Source organism: Dromaius novaehollandiae, chromosome 8, assembly GCF_036370855.1.
Source record: "Dromaius novaehollandiae isolate bDroNov1 chromosome 8, bDroNov1.hap1, whole genome shotgun sequence".
NCBI classification, from domain to species: Eukaryota; Metazoa; Chordata; class Aves; order Casuariiformes; family Dromaiidae; genus Dromaius; species Dromaius novaehollandiae.
The window spans coordinates 7,663,797-7,685,218 of NC_088105.1; the positions used below are offsets into that span (position 1 = coordinate 7,663,797).

General features: G+C 39.7%; 1 protein-coding gene across 3 annotated transcripts in view; it reads right to left on the reverse strand.

Moving 5' to 3' along the window:
- The window catches only part of HMCN1 (hemicentin 1), a 189,191-nt gene that overhangs the window by 150,244 nt on the left and 17,525 nt on the right, over positions 1–21,422 (reverse strand). For all 3 annotated transcript variants that reach the window (XM_026101129.2, XM_026101130.2, XM_026101128.2), the window contains exons 2-4: positions 5,753–5,823; positions 1,099–1,257; positions 287–409 (exon numbers count right to left, since the gene is read on the reverse strand). In XM_026101129.2, the coding sequence (XP_025956914.2) occupies positions 287–409; positions 1,099–1,257; positions 5,753–5,823 (353 nt within the window). The remainder of the gene's footprint in view (positions 1–286; positions 410–1,098; positions 1,258–5,752; positions 5,824–21,422) is intronic.

Genomic DNA, 21,422 nt, shown 5'->3' on the forward strand with positions numbered 1-21,422 from the left:
AACATGCTAACTTACAGCTATCTGTCCATATTTTAATTTATGTGAGGAACATTTCTGTCCTGACTTATTAGCGGTCGTTTGTAAAATGCTCATTTAAAGCTGATATTGCACACGCTCATTCAGAAGTAGTACAGCCACAGGACTGCTCCCAGAGCACAGAACTGCTCCTCATCCGAAAGGCCCCACTCCTGAAAGCCTTCTCACACAGGCAGAGGGAAGCTGGTGAAGTCCTGTTTAGACATAGCACTTGTGCTCTCTGAATACAGCAGAATTCAAGAGAATTTACCTCATTAACTTGCTTTTTGTCCAAGTGAAAAACTTGACCGGAGCTTGTTGAGGCAATTTCTTCATAGACCTTGTAACCAATATGTTCCCTGTCATCACAGTCTCCAGTTAGCACAAATACTACCTGTAGTTAAAAAAATATATATACATATATATATATACACACACACACACACACACACACACACAAACATATATATATAAAAAAAGCAAGAAAGATGAAGTCAGTTGACACACGGTGCAAAATTTAGCAAGGCAAATGTTGCAAAGATGTCAGTAAGGCATGACAAAAAAGAATTGTATCACTTTGCATGGATTCATGTTACTTTGCATGGGGCTCATATTACTTTGCATGAAGGACAGATATATTGCATTCATTACTGATGGAAAAAACAATGAAGAAAAGAAACAAGAGAATCACTTCATAGTGATTCTAGTCTTCATAATGATTCTTCAAGGGATACTCTTCCATCAACACTACCATTTCACAGAATAATTCTTATCTCAGAACAAGTTAAAAATGTCCACCCAACTAGTAAGCTGACCAAGAGTACCTATACCGGCAGAAGGGTTCACTCCCACTACTAATTCACAACATTAGAAAAGGTTCCTTTCATTTGAGCTTTTATTGATCAGATTAGGTAATTTTCTATTTCAAGAAAATCAATGATAGTTGCTAGAATGGCAGTATCATGATCCCTTCTGTATAAAGAGATTTCATACAGCCTAACAGAGAAGAGTTTTATTCTTCAATATTGAGAACACAGCGCATTAAAGCCATAAAACAATTTAGGATGTAAATCCCCGCTGTACCTGTGACTGTTTCTGTTGAATGAGCTGAAGTACTTCATGGGTAAGTCTATAATCTTTGGATCGTGCATCAGTAAATACATAGATGAAAGAACCAGGAAGAGAGATTTCTAGAGCGATCTTAATTGCCCCAATGCTCATCTCTGGACAGTCACCACCACCCTGTTCACAATCAGGAAAAAAAAAAAAAAAGAACAAAACATTTTTTTAAGGAAAAAGCAAACATATCAACTAAATTATTTTCTTTTGGGACATTCAAGGCAGATACTTTTTCAGCTTCTAATCATTTATTCATTTCGCTTTTCCAAAGCATTGCATGGTTTCTGTAGAGTTCTGCCACAGGCTCTCAACAATTCCTCAGAGAAAATAAAGTCAAAGGAGGGAGTTGTGGTTAGCCATAAAAATGGTCGGGGTCTCGGTCACGCTCATCTCTTCTGGGAGCACGATGCATCGTTTCACTCCGGCGCCTGTGACAGCTCCATTTCCTCCACTCACACCCTCCCTTACTGGCTGAGGATTTAATCGCTCCGGTAGTATGCGGCAGGCATGGGAGGTCATGGTCACAGGCATAGGCACAGATGGGAAATGATCTCAGCCAAGCAGTGCTCTTCTCAGGGAGGACATTCAAACATCGCAGCAGCAAGAGCCTTCCCACGGGGGTCAGCCAGGGCAGGGAGCTCAGCAGAGGGGTCGCAGGTGATGTGCTCGCAGTGACCTGCGTTGCTTAGCAGACAGCTGCTCAGCTGGCCGTTTTTCAGGCTATTATTTAACCAAAACACTTCCAAGTATGACTTTATTAACTTCATATGAAAGAGTCAGTTTTTCTTCCTCAATTAAAAACGAAAAGACCGTCTAAATAAAAGTTTGCTTTCTTCTTGCATAAATATTCATTTGACATGTGGAAGACAGAACTTTGCAAAGAGCTGAAGGCGAACCGTAGCCCCCCTCCCCTGTAAATGGTAACAGATCTCTGCACGGTCAAGATTGAAAATTATTTCTACAATCAGCATGCCTTCACACATACTTATATACAAATCACCACAGGCTAGAAAAGAAGAAGAAAAAAATAACGTAATTATTGCATTAATTTTTAATTCTTCAGATGCAATCAGAAACTACACGGAGGTTAAACGTTCTCAGAGAGACACACCAGGAAAAACCCTGCCTCCCATGGTCCCCCAGTCCCTAAGGAGATCAGCTGTCCCCAATGAAATGCTAGTGTCAATAACAACCTTTAATCTATCAGTAACTTTAATCTAATTTCAAAGCAAAAATCTTTCAGTAAACTGGCAAAATACCTGTTCTTTAACACAGATGAGCATTTTTCTTTTCAGGAGTCAGTCCTTTCTAAATGCAGTCTTACTGTTATGGGAAAAGTAAGTGGTAGTTTCCAGACTGCCTGAAGCTCAAGGGATAATTCCCCAAAAATGCTTTTGACTCACATGTCAGAACTTCATCTTGGCAATGCTTATATGTCCTATGGGACAGATCAGTATATCCAAGTTATTTTTTTTCCCCTGCTATTGCAACTTGAATGACATCTTCAGCAAAGGACTCTTCTATTTAAAGCTTTAATTTGCACACAAAGCCCAGACAACAGCTAATGTCTACAGTCACCTTCTTAGTAGGGAAAACTCTCTAGTCCCACTTTAAGTCTATCAGACTACTACTTCATGCAGTATTTTAAGTGTCCTATATGACAACATCTACTTTTTAGGTACAACAGGAGAAATGTTGCCAAGCTAAGCAGCTGGTCTGAGACCAAGCTGGAACATTTTTTCCCTCATAACATAGAAGAGTTGTTTTCTCAAAAGGCAGCTAGGTGCGATTACAAACAAAATGTATCAGTTATTTTATATACATACATCTGTATACAAAAATATAGAAGAAAATATTCCTTTAAATGTTTCCTGCCTTTCTCTCCAAATTCCAATTAAATATGGTTGTAATTACCTTGTGAAATTTTCTGGAAAAACAGCTGTGAGTAAAGCTCAAAAAGTTTAGTTTCCCATTCTGTTTGGACAGGCACCCAGAAATTTAGTCTGTTATTTCAGCTCATCTGTACTATTCAAATTTCTTTGGTCTGAATTTAGTACCAATATATTTATTTAAATGGCACTGTATCCATTAACTTAACAACTAATTCAAAAAATTTTACAAACAACTCTATTAAAGAAGACTATTATCATTAAATAAGCTGTCACTTTTACTCTGAGAAGTATTCAAGTAAGGCCTTTTCATAGCTCTTTATGCAAGTATATCAACATCTATACTGGGGGATCATTCAGCACTCTATGTGAAAATAGTTTTTTTTTTTTAATTAGAGACAAGATTTAAGTGTATTTCTTATGCAAATAATCCCCCATTGTGAAAATTATTTAATATTAAAATACATAAAATCTGGTTTACACTAAAAAAAAAGACACCAAGAAGCCACTGCTGCTCAAGTATAAGTTATCATAACACTGTGCATCAGAATAATTCCCAGTAAATTACAGATAAAACACACGGAAAATCAGATCAATTTATAAAGTGTCAAAGGGATTCTTTCTTTATCACTTTGATTGCAAAAGGGGTAGGGCCTAGTTTCTTCAATGAGATGCATACAAATTTTTACCTTATGTAAAATGCTAATGAACTGTTAGGGCTCAGCAATTCATGGAGATGAGCCTATACATACTTTCTTTAGCTTGTAAGATCACTTAAGTCAGGTCCACGCACTGAAGAACTCTATTCATATAGTCTTTATTTCATTGTATCAAAGACCCTAAGAATGGGGGTTTTTCTCTGTTAAGTTAGAAAGATTCAGTAAGAGGCTTTGCAATCTTTTATGAACAGTGATACTGCAGAACTTCAGCAAGAAGGCTATAAAGTGCAGTTCTCTCCCTTAAAACTGTACACAGATTTTAGACAAGTACCACGCACAAAGAATAGTTACTCACAGAAACCATACAAAACAGGGCTGGTAGAGGTCATCTTGAAGAAAACAAGCATATACTTCACCATGCACTTTCTTATAAAGGCATTAGAGAGACTATAATCCATCACCCTTATTTTCAGAAATACCTGTACAAAATGATCTAGGATTACTTTGTAACTCAAAGGGTGGCAAATCCATATAGCTTTCTTTATTTTCCTTATAGATTTTTGTATTTTTCATTTCTACTGCCATGTCTAGACCCTCCAATCTATTCTGTGACTGGATGAATTTTGTTGGAAAATAAGAGTTGAGTTTGTCCTGATGTCCAGTGAGGACAAATTCTGCAGTATTTCTTGATAACTCGTTTCCATCTAACGGGTTTTATATATACACCACAGGCTCCTTAAAATAGTTTATCATTGACATTAATTTTAGCTTTCTTGATTAATGAGAATACTTGTTCTATAACTTTTCTCAAGATTAATCTATCTCAAAATTTCTTAAAAGTCATAGTAGACATAGTAACTTTTAAATAACTTGTTTGCAAGTGAAGTTTAAAATTCCCAAAAGCTTCACCTGATTTACATACCTTTTTGAAATATTTACTACTCTATTATAGCTATTAAAAAAAAGTCAAGACTAGAAGGACTTCTAAAGTTTAATTCCCCTGGGGGGGGGGGGGGGGGAAGAAGCATAATGACTGGCACTTTCTGCCTCCTTGAAAAAATACTATTATTTTCTCTGAACTTCAATCTTTCTGCCAAATTTTCAGCTACTCATTGTTCTACTCAAACTAGCCCTGGCAGCTTCCAAACAACCTCTTATTAAAGGAATTCCACCATACACCAGCTTCTAAAAGATCTGTCCTTTTAGACAGGGGAGTCTATCCAGCACTACTAACTCAAGCAAGGTTCTCTGCAGGTCAGAAGCATTTTGCTTGATTAATGAAGACAAGACTGACCGCCCACAGCTGTGAGTATGCTGTTTATGAGATTCTTTTCATTGCTGTGCTGAGAAATGGCATCGTATTTCCTCTGGATGAAAGGAACTCCATTCCAATACCTCTCTTTCCTTCCAGTATCGGATCCAGATCTCATTTACAGTTCATTCTCACCAAGGGAAACTCTAGCAAGGGCAGCATACTGGTGTGTGAGCAGAATCCGTCCTCTTGCTAGTTCCAGAGCTGTCACCTGTCTCCTAAGCACAGCTACACAGGCAATTCACAGGGTTTGGATAAGATAGTCGTTTTGAATCAATACCTGGTAAACCTGACGTTTTTGAATCAAGACCTGCTAGGTAATGCATGGCAGTGAAGGGAGTATGCGAGTTGTACTTTCATGGGTCTTACAGTCCTTTTGCACCTGAATCAGTTAGTTTGTAGAGCTGATGAAGGTTTTTCATGGGGGGGAAAAAGGGTCCAGAACACAGTAAAACAGTTCATATAGAGGCCTGTGAACAAGTGACAGGACTAATTAAAATGCAAAATAAATTTTACCATTACTAACTGGTCTCTTTGTGTTACTGAATAAGATCAATATTCTGAGTCATCATACAATGACACAAAATATAAATCAAGGCAACCAGAGACAGGAAGATGAACAGTTTGTGCAGACAAAATAACAGAGAAAGACTGTTGACATCCTGATGATACACTGTAGTATAAACATCAACAAAAGACTGGAGGGAGGAAACAGGGCTTGTTGCTAGAAGTACATAGAGAACCAATGAGCTACTCACCTGAACGTAAAGTTCCCTGAGTTCATATTGAAATTTCTTGGGATCCGTGGTTATTGTCACTGGACCAATTTCTGGGATGAAAAAAGAGTGCAAAATATGTAGTGAGAAGAAAACACAAGGCTATCAAAAGACAATTCCAAATGAAGTTAAAGGTTTCAGATTCATAAGACCTGTCAATTAAAAAAAGAAAAAAAATTAAAAAAGAGCAAGAGAGACTAGAAAAAGTATTTAACAACAGAAAGGAGGAACTGAAAATCATATAGCCAGCACTGAAATCCATGATTTCAAATGACTTCAAATTTAGTAATCTTTACACTTAAAAAAAATTACTCTACTACTGCTTACTTCTAGGTGTGTTAAAATTTATAGGCACATAAAGTGTTCTGTTACATTTCTCTCACATGCATGTTTACTTTTGACCCATCACTTCATTGTTCTTTGTAAACAGAAGGGAATAAGAATCTCCAAAACAAAAGCTGCTGCACCAGACCCAGGCCTCTCCCCACAGAATACACATTCCTGGCTTCACTGACCGATGTTACAAAAACTTAAGTACAACTAATTTTAATCACGGTGTTTGCCATGTCTTGGTATATTCAGAACTGACAGGATATCATCAAATCCAAGCTGACTGGGCTGTGGGCTGGGGTCCGTGGGCAAGGGCAGCACAGACCACACCAGCAGTGCCACAAGGCCTCCCTCTGCCCCTCCAACTACTGGCTTCGCAATCAGTTTCAAATATGATTCTAGCCAGCTGTTTGCCTAAGGCTGCAACTTCTTGACAGTTTACCTTAATCTGACTTGGCACTTGTGCGGTTCATTCTTTCCCTGTCCTGCACGCATATTCCTGCACTCCTTGTGCCAGTAATGGGATTCATCTACAGCTCAACAAGCTGGTTTAAGGTGCTAAGCCAAAAGAAAAGTCATCAGGCAAAGGAAAAAAATAAGTGAATAATTTCTGCTAGCTTAATGCCCCAAACCACCTCATAAAGCAATCAGATGAGTACCAGCATACAAGACGGATTACAATTATGCAGTCAGAGTGAAAGCAAAGCATGAAACCAGTGTTGCCAATTTAGTTCAGCTATGTATAGCTTACATGGAAGTGCTGCTTCAGCAGACCACATCTACTTTCCAAGCTCTATAAAAGTTAATATGCATTTATCATCCATGTAATCTAGACATTTTTCTTTTTTAAACAGTCCAAAGTTTTATTTCACAGGAGTTTCAACAACAGCCATGACTAAAGTCTACTACAATCACACACCAGTTTGCTTGGGGGCTGTATTTATAAATGTCTGGCTGGGTGTAGGTTTTAATTTGTTCAAAAGTCACCCAAGAGATCATACAACATCTTTCCCATAATTTAAAACTGTCTTAAGGTTTTTTGTATGGCTTTGATTTGAGACATTTATCTGTAAACATCATTTACTAAACTATTTAAAATATTCCACTATCATCAAAGGAGTCATCAGAAGAATTCACCGCTCTTCAACATACTTCATCCTGCCGTTCTCCCTTCCCTATTGCTCCAGCCGGTATCATCCTCCTTGGGTTCTTCTTTAAAGCATGTGCCTATAATGAAGCTATCTCCAAACTGTTTTACTTAAAAATCTATCCCCTGCCAACCATTGTTCTGAAGCATATAATAGAATGGGTTTTTTAAATACATACAGTAAAACCACTAACTCCATTATTCCCTGTCCGTCTAGGGATTAAACTTTCCAATTCTAAGGCAATAAATCCTTTGGAAAGGCTTTCTTTCCCTATAAAATAAAAATCTAAGCAGCGATATTGCTTCAACATATCCTGTTTACATCAGATGAAAATGCTCTCTCTTTGCAGGCAGCAAGGGCGCACTGCAGCAGCGCCCGCAGATGCCAGCCCTGCACTAAGCCTCTGGCCGCCCTCTGGCAGGGGCTCAGCAGAGGACACAATCTTTGAAATGGCACCTAAATTAGTAAGTTAGAAAGGGATCTTGTGAATGTGTGCTTAGGGAGGGAACATGGCTATCCAGCATCAAGTACAAAGCTACCTACAGTCAGGAGAGAACCGAGGACTCCACAGGAGCCTTACACAGTGCAGAACACCTGAACCAGCTCTGGACTGGTATGACTTCCCCCATCCGCGCGACCTGATCCTTTCACAGCTGTACGGTTATTTGGTGTTCTTCCGATCTAAGTCACGGCACCAGCATTCTAGGTCTAAACGGTGATGTGACCAACTCTCGCCATCTAACTGCCCGCTAACTTGTACCAAAAAACAGCAGCAACTAGCTTTCATATGCTATCGTGCCACCATTCAGCTTATGTGACCTGCTTGCCAGGACTGAAATAGTCTTCACCAAGTTCATTTTTTTTCAGTCTCAAAGCGCAACCCATGCAAGACTGCTTCATTTTGTGCATTTATAACAGTACACATATAGATGATCAACTCATAGATCTAATTGCACATTTATCCACATCCAAAATTGCCCAAAGTCTCAATAGCTACATGCATAAATCAAACATGCAAGTCACATGTTCCTCATATCAAGCCTGTTTATACAGTTCAAAATACAGGACACTCACTAAGAAACGTGATTCTGCAAACAGGCCAAGTACAGCAGAGGAAAAAACAGATTGTTTGTTTTTTTAAAGCTTTACTAGTTCTTCAGGCAAAGACTGACACGTGAAATACTCCATCATAATACATAAATTCTGAGGCTGAAATATGAGTCCATTTTAGGTGCTGATATTGGAATATTTGGGACATAGTTTGTTTTGGAAGTTTTCCCCACTGCTCATTACCCCATAACTCTTCTCCTTAGTCCTTTAGAACTGATTGTCCAAAAGGTAAAAAACCTTATGCAGATACAGCAAGACAGCTCATCTTTATTAGGCTGTAACTAAATTCCTATGTCTTTAAAGTACAATATAAATGTTGATTCTTCCAAACTAATTGTGGTGATTCAAGACTTAATATTGCACATACACATAAAACTCATTATTTATAAAAGGAAACATATTCTAAAGGAATGGTTGCATGTCATTGAGCAAAGCCCAGACCTCCTAAACTGTAAAACCACAAAACTCAACTTAACGTAACCAATATGGTGTTTGAGCTTGTACCTAAGCAACTGACCAAATACGACAACATCAAAATGAGAAACAACTCATCTGACAGAGATCAGGAATGCTGACACTTCCCTTCGGGGGCAAATTTGATAAAAACCTTCTCCTTCATAAATAAACAAGGAAGTTCCTAGCAAACTGACAAACTGTCCTTTCAGATAGGCTCTGATGTTTTTCTGTGTCTTTCTGCCACATCTCAAATGGCTGCAAGTTTATATACAAACTGAGCAGCAAGCACGCCGGGAAAACCACGGATTACCCAGTGACACACAATAACTCGTAATTGCTGCTGAGGGTGTTTGCAAAGTTGGCACACTCTTCGTCCTGACCACATAAGACATCTGCACAAAAAAGCTGTTTTGGAGAGCTGGATATTTTAGGAGAAACTTGCACGGGAATATGGAAGCCATTTACCTACGGTCAGCTCAGAACACTGAATCTCTTTGTTGTGGAGAAAAAAAAAAAAAGAAAAAAAGAAAAACCCTAATTGATACTTGGTAGCGTCAGGAATTTCAGCAGAGATGTTAAGTCCTGAAGAGTTCTTTTACCCACAGAATTCCTTCTTCTAATTTAGAGCAAGGACATTTCCCTGATGCAAAACAGCATCCAAGATAAAAAGGCTGCCTTCAGAAGACCAAATAAACTTCAGAACTAGGACACTACAAATGAAAAAAACAACAGCTAGATAAAATGATATAAATAACAGTAAATCTAGTTGTGATTGCTTTTTGCTACATTTGTTTTCACTGCACAGAACAATGCCATGTAAATTTTACTGATTTATCGGTATAAACTCAGAATAATCCAGATTTTGCCAGAGTTACATTTTTCCAATGGAGTAAAAATGTAGCTCTTTACACTCTGAAACTATGCATATTAAAGTATATTTGGCTATTTCTTCATTATGTAGTATGTAGCTCAAGAAATGTAGAGTTTCCACCAGCTTAAAATACGAAGAACACCTGAAGATCAAACGGTTCTTTAAAAATAACATGAGCAGCAAGCATCTCCCACATTCTTTTTCCTTGATACAGTGGACTGACAAATTCAACATTAGACTGCAGACATCCTGCAAAATAAGCATTTGCACTCAGTAAAAAAAAAAAAGTATACATCATGAAAACTTTGATCTCCTCATGGAAAAAATACTTTCAGAGTTCCAGTATATATAAAGTTGCTACATGTTCATCACAAAACCACGTGTACAAAGCAGTCACTGTCTTCACTGCCACCATACATTAAGCACTGTGATTCAAGTGACATAGTACGGAGAAGAATTTAGAGAAGTTCAAACTATGCAAGTGTGCTATTTGTATCTCCAGAATGTCCAATAAGTGTCTTATTTTCACACTATATTGGCAGAATCTTAACTATCGTGATCATGAAGAAAGTGATACCTGTACGACAAAGGGGAAGAAGGAGGATAGATTTTAGAAGACACAAATGGAAATCAGGTAACCCCGTGAAAGCATCCGGGCATATGGTTCTAAGATGGGTTAAGACTTACCTCTGTAAACTGGAAATATCCTAGCCCCTCACTTGATTTCCTACCTCATAGTTGAAAATTCAATGATCGCCCCAACGAAAGTCAGTTCTGGAAAGGGCTGGCGTATAAACAGAAGTGTCAGGAGTGACAGCAGGAAAGAAATTCTTTACGAGTCGCTACCACATAACTCAGACACTCAACACTTCTGAATTCCGGTAGGTCCTCGCTTACCCTTTTGTTCCCACTCCTACAGCCTCTCTGTCCATTCCAAAACTTCTAGAGCAAGATTTCACAGCCGGACAATCAGCACACAGTGTTTCAGCAAACAAGGTATCAGAAAAAACGGTGGTGGCGGTGGGGGAGGACCCACTTACAGGGCAACGTTACATACATTTCTCTCCTTAGTAATGCCAGTCTAAGCAATTCCCATCTTGCCTTTCCATCTGAATGCCATTTCTCAGCTACAGGTAATTTGACCATTTTTGAGATCAGAAGAGTAACATGGATTAAATAAACATAAATAAATACTTCTTTCTTATGGCATATTTTTGTAGCAGATCTGTCTCCAAGTCGGGTTTCCTGCGCACTCTCTCAAGCAATTGTACCATCTCAAGCACAGAAGTGATGAAGGAGTGGGAACGATCAGCTGTGATCACTGAGCTGCCTTCATCAGGACTGCTGCTGAAAGAACTTGGTGTGCAGTTATTCTTCAGGGGCTGGTTCCCAGCAGTGCTGAACATTGACCTTTATCTGATTAAAGAAAATAATGCCCTTTCGCAAACTTCCCTCTCCGTATCCAATTCATTGTGAGACTCTACCTACAACTCTTCTGAAGGCCTTTAGGAGTAGCTACCTGCAAGGATTAAGAAAATAATGGTAGAGTCTCTCTTAAACAGCTTTCAGCCAGCTGTCTGTCCTGGGGGCACATAAGCCAGGACCTTTCACTTCCTAACAGCAAACTGGGTCCTACACAACAGGACTTCACCCAACCACAGACCACTCATGAGCTGCCATTAGAAATGCTTCACTGTGGCATTTCTTGTCTTCTCCAGCACCAAAGTATGGCATCACAGGTGTGGCTAAGTAAGAGAAAAATACACGTAATTGCAAACTCTCAAATGATAGTGAACATTTTTATTCCTCAGACAGCTCACATAAATCTACTTATTACACAGAATCAGAAGAAACATTGTTTTAAACATCAGTGCGATTAAAAAAAAATGCTCCATGTTTTTAACTGATTACAAAGCTCTACAGCAGATTACAAAATCCAGGCAGCTGACTCTGAGAGCATAAATTACTAGATAAGTATTACTAACCATCATCTAGGGAAAAAAAGCAAACAAAACAAAACAAAAACCGGTAACAGCCTTCCACTCCATTCTCTGGAGTGAGACACCCTCACCTCACATAAAAGACCATGGGAGGAGCTGCACAGATCCTTTCATTTCACAGGAAGCAATCAACACTTTAAAAGCACAAACAACCTAGAGTGATAAGCATCTAGCTGGATTTTTACAGAAGCACAAGCAGCTTTGCAGAAGCTGCCTATAATCAACACTAGTCCCCCAGGGCTAATGTAAACCCCTCCGGAAAGACCCTCCCTATAAATGCGATGAGCACTGCAGCAAGCCAAGGTGCTTAGCACCAGAAACATGTAATAAGCAATTTAAAGTTTCTTCCTCCATGACATTCCCTCATGACCCAGTTGCTTTTGGCTTTCAGAATCTAGCATGGATTTAATTATAATAATTTTTTAAAAGCCCAAGAACTGCAGTGAGCAACTTTTACCAGATTCTTAACCGGACAGAAAAAAAGCCAAACAACGGCAGCAACCTCACGTGCTTCCTTAACTGCATCTGCCTCATGACTTATGACTATTCTCTTTAATATGCAAACTTCAACTTAAGATGACTACTACTGTGAGACTGACTTGAAGAAGTCAGACTGCCCGCACAGCCTTTTCTCTCGCTGGCTATTCAAGTAAAAAATAAATAAAAAATTTAAAAAACAGGTAGATAGGCTTTGCAAACTGCTAATAGCTGTCATGCAGCTTAACACAGCACTATTGAAGCACTACCGAAGCTTGAGCCTAGTCCTACTTGATGGCAATGGTCCTCACCCTTGTATGTCTAATTCTTCCCCTTCATCTCAGGGGCCAAAGGTACGGACACTTGGGCTGTAAAGATCTAAGAGAGGTTTTACAAACAACGTGCCTTAATAAATGGCATGTTTGTATTACTATTTTCCACTATCACAGCATTTAAGAGCCTTGTATCTCTTTTTGAAGGAAAATAAAAATTATGACTTTAAAAAGACAAAGGAAAAAAAAAAAGAAAGAAAAAGCATATGTACATTTAAGATTCTTGCAAAAGAAAAGCTAGCTTGGAGACCTCCAGTGGTAGAAATCTAGTATTATCCTTTGTCTACTGCAACCAGCACTAAATTCAGCTTATGGGCCTGTAGTGTAGAGTTTTCTAAAATTCATTAACCACATGCAGTAACAAATAATAAAAAACAGGCGCTAATTTGCCTAGCACAGACAGTAACATCTAGCATACTGTTAACTCTTCCTTTTTAAGAACTTTAACAATAAAACACAAGATGTGCAGAACAGCCTCATCTACACAGGACCTGTTGAAATACACCTAAGTTTCCTACAAATTCTCCCTTAACTGGGTGATGCACAAAAGAGGCTTCTCAATAGCTTCTCAAGCCTAGACTCACCATGAGCCATAGTGAGTCAGACTCACTATGGAATCACAGAGAGAAAATTTATTACCTCAGGCTGAAACTGAGGGGAAAAAAGCCCAAATTAAGCAGATTTTAAGTGGGTTATTTTCTTGGAACAAAAATCAGCCTTAAAAGAACATCTATTCTGGTTGCATTGGTTGGCAAGAAGATTTGCTGGTGTACAAATAAAAGACCAAGAGGCCCGGAACCGGGACTCTATGTGGTTTAAAAAAAAAAAAAAAAAAAAAAAAAAAAAAAAAAAAAAAAATCAAAGTAATGGCAGTGGCTATTAAATGTCCCAAATGTAAATAGACTGACATGAGGCGAGTTTTTTCTTTTATGGGAGCAAATGAACAGAGAGAATCCTGGCATTTGCAAGAAATCCACCTTCCTCCTCCATTCCCTTGGTTCTTTGAATGGCCCTGGAGGTCTGCTCTCATCAGGGGGCCGGCAGACATCATTTCTGAAATGACTTTGGCTGGCTCTATCCAACTCTCAATGGATGATTGCCCAAATTACGAAAAAACACAGCCGCAGCTGGCAACTCGGCTGACACTCCTTAAGAGAGGCCAAAGGGCTGAAAGAGCCACAGAGATTACGCGAGTCTCTCACAACTAGGTGGTCCTCTACATTCAAGCCTTGAGCCATTCCAGTGAAGTAAGTACGTATCAAACTGCTGCCCATGCTCTTATGCATCTCTTCGGTGCATAAAGGATTTTGGTTTTAGCCTTGTCAGTCTAGTATTTCGAAGGGCACAGAATTTGTTTCTTCTCTAATGAGAAAAAGTACAAGGAATAAAAAAGCATTTGTCTACTCTACACAGCATGCAACCTCTGTCTGCCTAATTTGCTTCCCTCAGTCTACAGTAAAGGATAAACAACTGATAAGAACTACAACCACTGCTGCCTTACTGTGCAGAGTAGGAGCAACAACACTCATCTACTGAAACTGGCCTGTGCTCTTAGCTCACAGTGAACATCTGAAAGGGTCATCAGGCTACTTTCTGCTTTTGTTTATTTCCCCTTGTTAACAACAATCTCAACTGAGTATAATTCTGTTCATAATGCTCTTTAAATTCTTTCTCCAGACTGAACTTCAGCTCAGTCCAGGTCTACTTCTGTCTCATCTCTTGGTCTGTGTATTTTGGCAGTAGTCTTTCAACACTTGTAACAGCACTGGATAAAGAACTTGCGTTAAAGAACAAGGCTGGAAGGAATGTAACTACAAATTTTACAGCGCTGTTTTGTGATTAATAACCTCAGTATTTTGAAATCAAACCAAACAGTATTTAAAACTGTATTTTTAATTCAAAATTTGTACTTTGTGTTACACTGCAAAATAAATCTATTTACAGCAATACCTAAGACAGACTGACTGGCAGCTACGGACCGAAGGGCTGGCCGCGTTGCTAGAGCAGGCACGCAGCAGCCACCCCTGCTCCGGCTGGGAATCGCGCAGCTCCGCCGTCGGGATCCTCTCGGCACTGCAAGTTACCGCAAGGGTGCCCATAAGGCTCCTACTTCTTCACTGAACTCTGGTTCCCACTGCGTCCCCTAAAACTCTGTACAGTACAGGTCCATAGGCTGACTGGCCAAGAAAAGGAAGGAAAAAAAAAAAAAAAAAAAAAAAAGGAAAAAGGTCGCAGCTCCTATTCGATTACAATGTCCAATTAAAAACTTCTGCTTGGAAGATTATATTCACAGATTACCTTCTTCAAAGAGATCTGGAAGGTCCTTGGAGAGGGCCACCTTTCTCAAGCCAAGCCAGCTTCTTCAGTGTGATCATGAGGCATAATCAAAACTGAAAAAGTCACGGGCTTGTTCTGAAACTATAGCCACAGTGTTTTCATGAAGAGTACGGAATAAGCAATGAACTCAGCACCCTCATCTACATAAAAACACACAAATAAAGTTATCAACAGCAACTTGAGCATCCTGAGAGCAGGACATGCCCGTACTACTCAGTCAGTCATGATAATAATTGTTCTACATTCACAGGCCAGATCAGGAACAGGACTTAAGGTGTGTAACTACTAACCAGCCATTTGTAAACCAGGAGAACTGGTAAATACTTTCTTGAAGGAGTTATTCTACAAGAATTATGGAGATCACAACACAAACACACTAACTCAGTTGGTGCTTAAAACTGTCATGAGATCGTAGAAATAAGGATTTTCCAGAATAAGTTACCTTTAATCCTATGCTGCTCGCTCTTTAACAAGCTTATGCTCTTGTAATGCCTTTGTATGTTAAAAAATTCAAAAAACATAGATATAACATGGTGTATCATATTTAAACAGGGCTGTTAGGGTTCCTTTTGACAAAAGAGGATTAAATAGCCTGGGAAGAAGCAAAACTACACAACTGTGAAAGCACAAAGATCATACACAGAGCATGGCAAGTTTTAGGGGCGGTTCACCATAGAAGGACAAGAGAAACTAGAAAAAATAAGAAAACTGACCTAAAACTCATGCATGCCAGGCACAGTCCTTGAAAAGTTATTTAAATCAGTTTTGCTTTCTTATACTTTCATTCTCTGAAAATTATCAGCAAATCACACAGAGGAGTCTTACAATTAGCCCCAAACAGAGAGACAAAAGATAATAATAAGTCTCTGTCCACAGACCTCTCTTGTAAGATGCCCAGGGCCTACGCAGCAGGGCTAACCGACTGATTGATGCTGGATTTTAGGTCAAAATACAGCGAACAAGTGAAAAGTAGGAAAGGAAATTCATGAAGTAGCTCGCCTAAGAGCATAAGGGAAGAGCGGCCCCATGTTGAGGTCACCAGCTAGTCACGCAGTTGCACTCACACACCAAAGATAGGAAAGCACAGGTGAGTATAAATTAACAGTTATAACCTCAGATTAAAAGATGTCCTGGTAATGCATCTGTCAAAAAGCCCGGGCACCTCCTGGATCAAGCCCTGTACAGACTGCCAGGCCTTAGCTTCTCCTGGAGCAGAAAGCCTTGCAGGGTATGCCAAATGTCCATGGAACAGCAGCTTTCTCATGCATTTACCCATGGCTATTATTCATTTCAAAAACCCTGATCTTCATTTTCATCGGGAATGCTTCCTAAAGGACAGGCACAATTCTACATTTGCATAATTCAAAAACAACTAAATGATTTTTCCTCAGGATTTTCATACCAAGCCACCTGCCTCTTAAAAGGACGCAAAGAAAGAAAAAAAGATTTCTCTCGGAAAATTCTAGGAGAATAAATGAACACAAACTTCTAACAAAGATCTTGTGTGTGTGAGTATATATACAGTTTGTGTGTGTGTATGTGCATGTGTGTGCATACACATATATATGTGCATGAACACCAGCATTTCAATACCATAAAATGCTTTATGATGTATCCAAATAACATCCTTGGAAAAGGGAGGTCTCCAAGCACAAAAAAAACAGAGTAATCTCAGACCAGCTGCTAGAAAGAAGCCGTCACACTCAGTGCAAAACTCCTTGTATTCCACTTATGAGTCTATTCCATACCAAAAATTTTCTCTCTTACTATCAAGAACATATCTGCTTTCTTTTTAAGTCAGTGACAAAGTTTTTATTGATTTCAATTAGAATAGGCCCAAGCTCCCCTCTACCTCTCACACTATAAAATTAACTGCTAAAGGACTACCAATGTGAAACCATTAGAAAAAACAGTTTCCTTTTAACCATTATAACTGTAAATTCAGATTCCTGTACATCATTATGAATAAATGTCCACTTCATAAAACTAATCTATAAGCAGGTAGCAAAACATGGAATTTTATGGCAAATAATATCATTGAATTCAAATAATAATGAAGAAACATCTGTTAAAGAGTCTCCTTAAAGAGCTTAAAATAACATCTATTACTGGTGTACCAGATTAAAGTCAAACTTTTTGTTTCTTTTTAAAACCTGTTAAGATTATTGTTAAGCAGAGAAAATCCAGGCAGAAGTAAATACTGATACATTTTAGCTTTATTTTTTTAAAAGCTGTGTTTCAGATTGAAAAGTCAGTTTAAAAAGGAAGATGAGGCAAGTTTTTGAAGGCCAGATAAACATCATCTAGACCTTTATTAGAGCACTGTTTACCTTGGTAACGGGTGAACCAGCTGGAGGCCGATTCCCATCCCTTAACTTTTGCCAATATCATTAGCAATTGTGCAATTTGCTGAAAGGCAACCCATGAGAACATTTTTAAGCAGCAGAACTCATTCTGTGATGGGTAAGCAAGCTTCTTGCAGAACTCTCCAGGGTCACCCCACCTGAGAAACTCCAGCAGCCACCCAACAGCTCCAGAGAAAGGCAAAGACCTCACACGCCTGGGCTGCAAGTTTCTCCACAGCCGCTCAGACAGCCTACTGGTGACAAGACTCTGTTTATACGGCTCCTTCCTTCCTGTGGTACGAGCCAGCAAACATGCCTCGGGGGGTGGCTTGTTTCTTCCCAACTCGCGCCCTGGAAGCGCGGTTGCACAGAGACCTCCACGGGGCTGTGGTGCAGGCCGCACTGAGGCTGCCCAGCCACAGATCCAGCACTCCGAATTTGCGCGGTGGATTCCCCATAAGTTTTGCTGTTGGAAGCCATTTAATAATAACTTAGAGAGTAGCAAAACTTTCTTCTCCCACCTCCGCAGCGCTGCATTTACTTCATCATTTTAACCTGGGGGAAAAAGAAGAATCCAAAAACAGTCCCCAGAGCAGTCAAGTAATGAATCTCTGAGAATATTCATTAAATAAATCCTGTTGCACTGAAGGCTCAGATTCTGAAGGCATGGCCAAGGATTTGGCTGCAAGCCAGACTTGTTTACTTACCACTTTGGAAGGAGAATCTGCAAACTCACTGACCTCCTGCAGGTTCCATAGTCCACAAACAATCCCCTACTTCACGTCTATCATTTGGGCTGACAATCATTTGGCATATAGAATTGAGATTTTAAGTGGACAGCAAAACACTTAAAAATGTAACAACATAATTTTTACAATCCAATGAGGAAAGACTAGAAGAGAACCAAACCTGGAAGTGAGAGTGGCACAGTCTTCTAGAAAGCACCTATTTCAGTTTGTATTTCCATCTGTGTAACACAGCAGTTCCAGGGTTTCACCACCAGCAGCTCGACCACACATGCAGTGGAGACTGCATAGGGGACTGGTGGCAGCAGCTCATCAGCCATCTCAGTGTAAGCTAGTCGCACTCAAGCGTCACAGCCCTATAACTTCATCAGTTGCTTTCTTCTTCATTCCTCAAACTCTACATAAAATCTCTCAGGCATAAGAGGTTTTTGAAGTAGATGCATGCTGCTGTACTAACCTGAAGTGTCTCCACAGAAAAGATACAGAGGGATTCTATAAATTGTAAGGACTAAAACAGGGAAGACTATGAACATTTGGGACTACAACGAGGAGAGGGAGGGGGAAAAAAAAAAGTCTCCCAGCTTTACCGCCTACTCTTTTCCACCCTCTGACCAGCTAAAGCGAGAGTCTTTGCTAACTGCTATCAGTACTGCACCGTAACGTCTTCACTCCCTGCGCAAGCAGTGACCAGCTCCACGAGGCAGCCAAACCTGCAGTGTCTGTTACTGCTCAGGATGAGCCATCAGAAATGCCTCTCCAGAAACTAATTTTAAGGCTGCAACCCGTAACTCTCAAAAACAGCACAGATATATCGAGGTTACAGGGCCTGGCACTGCCACTTGGCCTGGAGTAGTATTGAGATGCCATCTCTGGGTCCCAGAAGTGGCATTTATTCCATTTTCACTGGCAGCTCGCTTACAAATACACTTCCCTTTTTGCCCACTGTTCTACACAAGCAATAACTCTAGGCAGCTCATTATGGCAGGATTCATGAGAGCTTAACTATCTAAGCCCTGGGTAACTACTAATCCATCCAGATTTACCCATGCTTATCTATGCATCACAGTTCAATGTAATCGGCTGTGCTGTTAGCAATGCTGGTAGGATCAGAATCATGTTCTATGCAGATTTCTATCGCCCCTTTGCATGGGCTCATTGCCTTGGCACCGACTGTAGTGAACATGACATTACGTATCCAGCGCATGGTGGGATGCCTGAACAGAGCAGGAGGTTAAAGGCTATAGGAAAGCTGTTTCATGGCTTTGGGAGGAGAAGAAGAAGGAAAATCATGAGAATATGTTTGCTCTCAATGCCAGTTTGAATGCTCAACAGTTTTTAGGAAGCTGTGGGAGAGAGGAAAACATTTTTTTTCTATTAAATATTATCTGTGGATTATAAAATTCCATCGAGTTTTACCACTGTAAAAATGCAAGCACACTCCATACTAATTCAAAAAGCAGATGGTGGTGAGGGAGGGAGGAGGAAAAGATGAGAACATGAGCCTTTATACCCTAAACAAAATAGTCTTTTCACTAGGCATGAGGATTACCTCAATCAGTTTAGCAGGAATACATTATGCAGAGACTTTGCTTCAGTTTGCTCACCTTTTATAATTTGTTCAAAATAATTCCACTATTTATGTTTAGACTGGTAGCATCAGCTAAAACACAGCACACAAAGTTAGCTTAGACTAACTCACTTGTCTCGATTCCTGCCTTTCCCAATTTGATGTTCTGGCTGGTCTAGTCCAACAGGAATAGAAAGTACTCAGCAGACTGCTGCAAAAACGTACAGCTCTCACATGGAAATAAAATGATAAATCAGTAAATAATTATCAAAGTTACTCTTAAAGAATTACTAAATTTAAAAAATGGCAGCATTTACCATGATTGTTGCTCTCAACTGTTTGGCCTATTTAAACAACATAGAACAAAAAGCTTTTTTTCCTTTGGAGACTTTGGATTTATTGTCTTGAAGCCATCAAGCTCCAGAACAAATGCTGCGACCTGACTTGTACTGCGTATCAAGGTCAATCAAAAGCATATTTGCTTCCAGACACTATGCACCCCCTGAAAAAAAGCTGCTCTCCGAACATGCATGCAGGTCCTTTGAAATACACTCTGACAATTCATACTGAGGTATCTCGAGAGGCAACCACTCCCATGCTGGAGACAAGAGAAGTGAAAGGTGGGTGCTAATTTCTTACTTGCTGCAGCTGCCAGCCCAGTACATTAGCTTAACATGCCACCGATGAAATGCAAAAGTCTGCCCTCACAGCAATCTGAGATTTTTATCACTGAGGAGAAATAAGGGGGTTCACAGGCTGATCTACATCAGCTCAAGTTGGCTCTGATTGATGGAATTTTCCACTGCCTTATTATCAAAGTTTCCCACTCTATCTGTGCTAACAAAGAACAGAATGGGGTGGGAACATGGTTTCAGTGTTTATTTTATATTTTCCATGGGCTTCTCATCTCTCAGTCTTTTATCAGACTGACACAAAAATACATGTAGTCTTCTAATATCATCAGGCTTAGACATATATTCCTTTAGTAAACCACAGCAGTTGCTTCCAGATGTTTTTATGCCAACATACACCCCAGTAGTTTGCTACCACTGTCACATCAGAATTGACAAGTGAGCACTCCCCAGCTTCTTCAGTGCAAAGTCAAGTGGCTTAGCACAAAACATTAAACACTTTTTTAAATGAGAGCTTGGTAAGACCCCAGTGCTAAAAAATAAAACTCATCCAAACACACTACACCATTATATATTTATTAAAAAAAGGAGGAATAATTTTCAACAGATTGTATGAATTAAGAATGTAAGTGGCACAAATTGTCCCACTAAATGTATGTCACTCTTCTTCCTTTAAAGAGCAAGACCACTAGTTATGCATCTCTAAGAGAGAATACATTCTTCTAGTTGAAGCTAGACTTGAAATAAGATTAATCTTGCTCTTAGGAACTGGATCCTGACTTCCTTGTTCTGCTGCAAGGTCTCTCTGGTACATCTTCAAGCACTAATCTCATGCCTGATGTGCTTCACTGGCAAGAAGACCCAGGAGTCCAGCCATGCAGTGCCTCAACAGTGAATCTTGAACTACCCATTCACTCCCATTTACTGAAATATATTCTTCCAACAGAAGTCCTGCTAGTGATGAGAGGTCTGGTTTGCTAGCTACATCGTCTAGGCACAACACAGCAGAAAAGCAAGGAAGTACAGTCCTAGAAGAGGAATATCTTGACCACAAACACTTCAACAGAACAAGAAGTTCAGATCTGACAAAAATAAACTTCTGATTGCAATCCCCTTCAGTGTGACTTCACTGCCCCATTCAAGTCTCAGGGCCAGGGACAGCTCCTCTTGCCTGGCTAAGCTGGCATTTTGCACAGCTTTGGTAATGGAATAGCTTCTCTGGCTTAAAGAGCATTCTCTTTAGAAAGCAGCCTCTCCTGACCCCCTTTCTGCTTTTGAGCATCCTCGCAAGAACGTTCCGA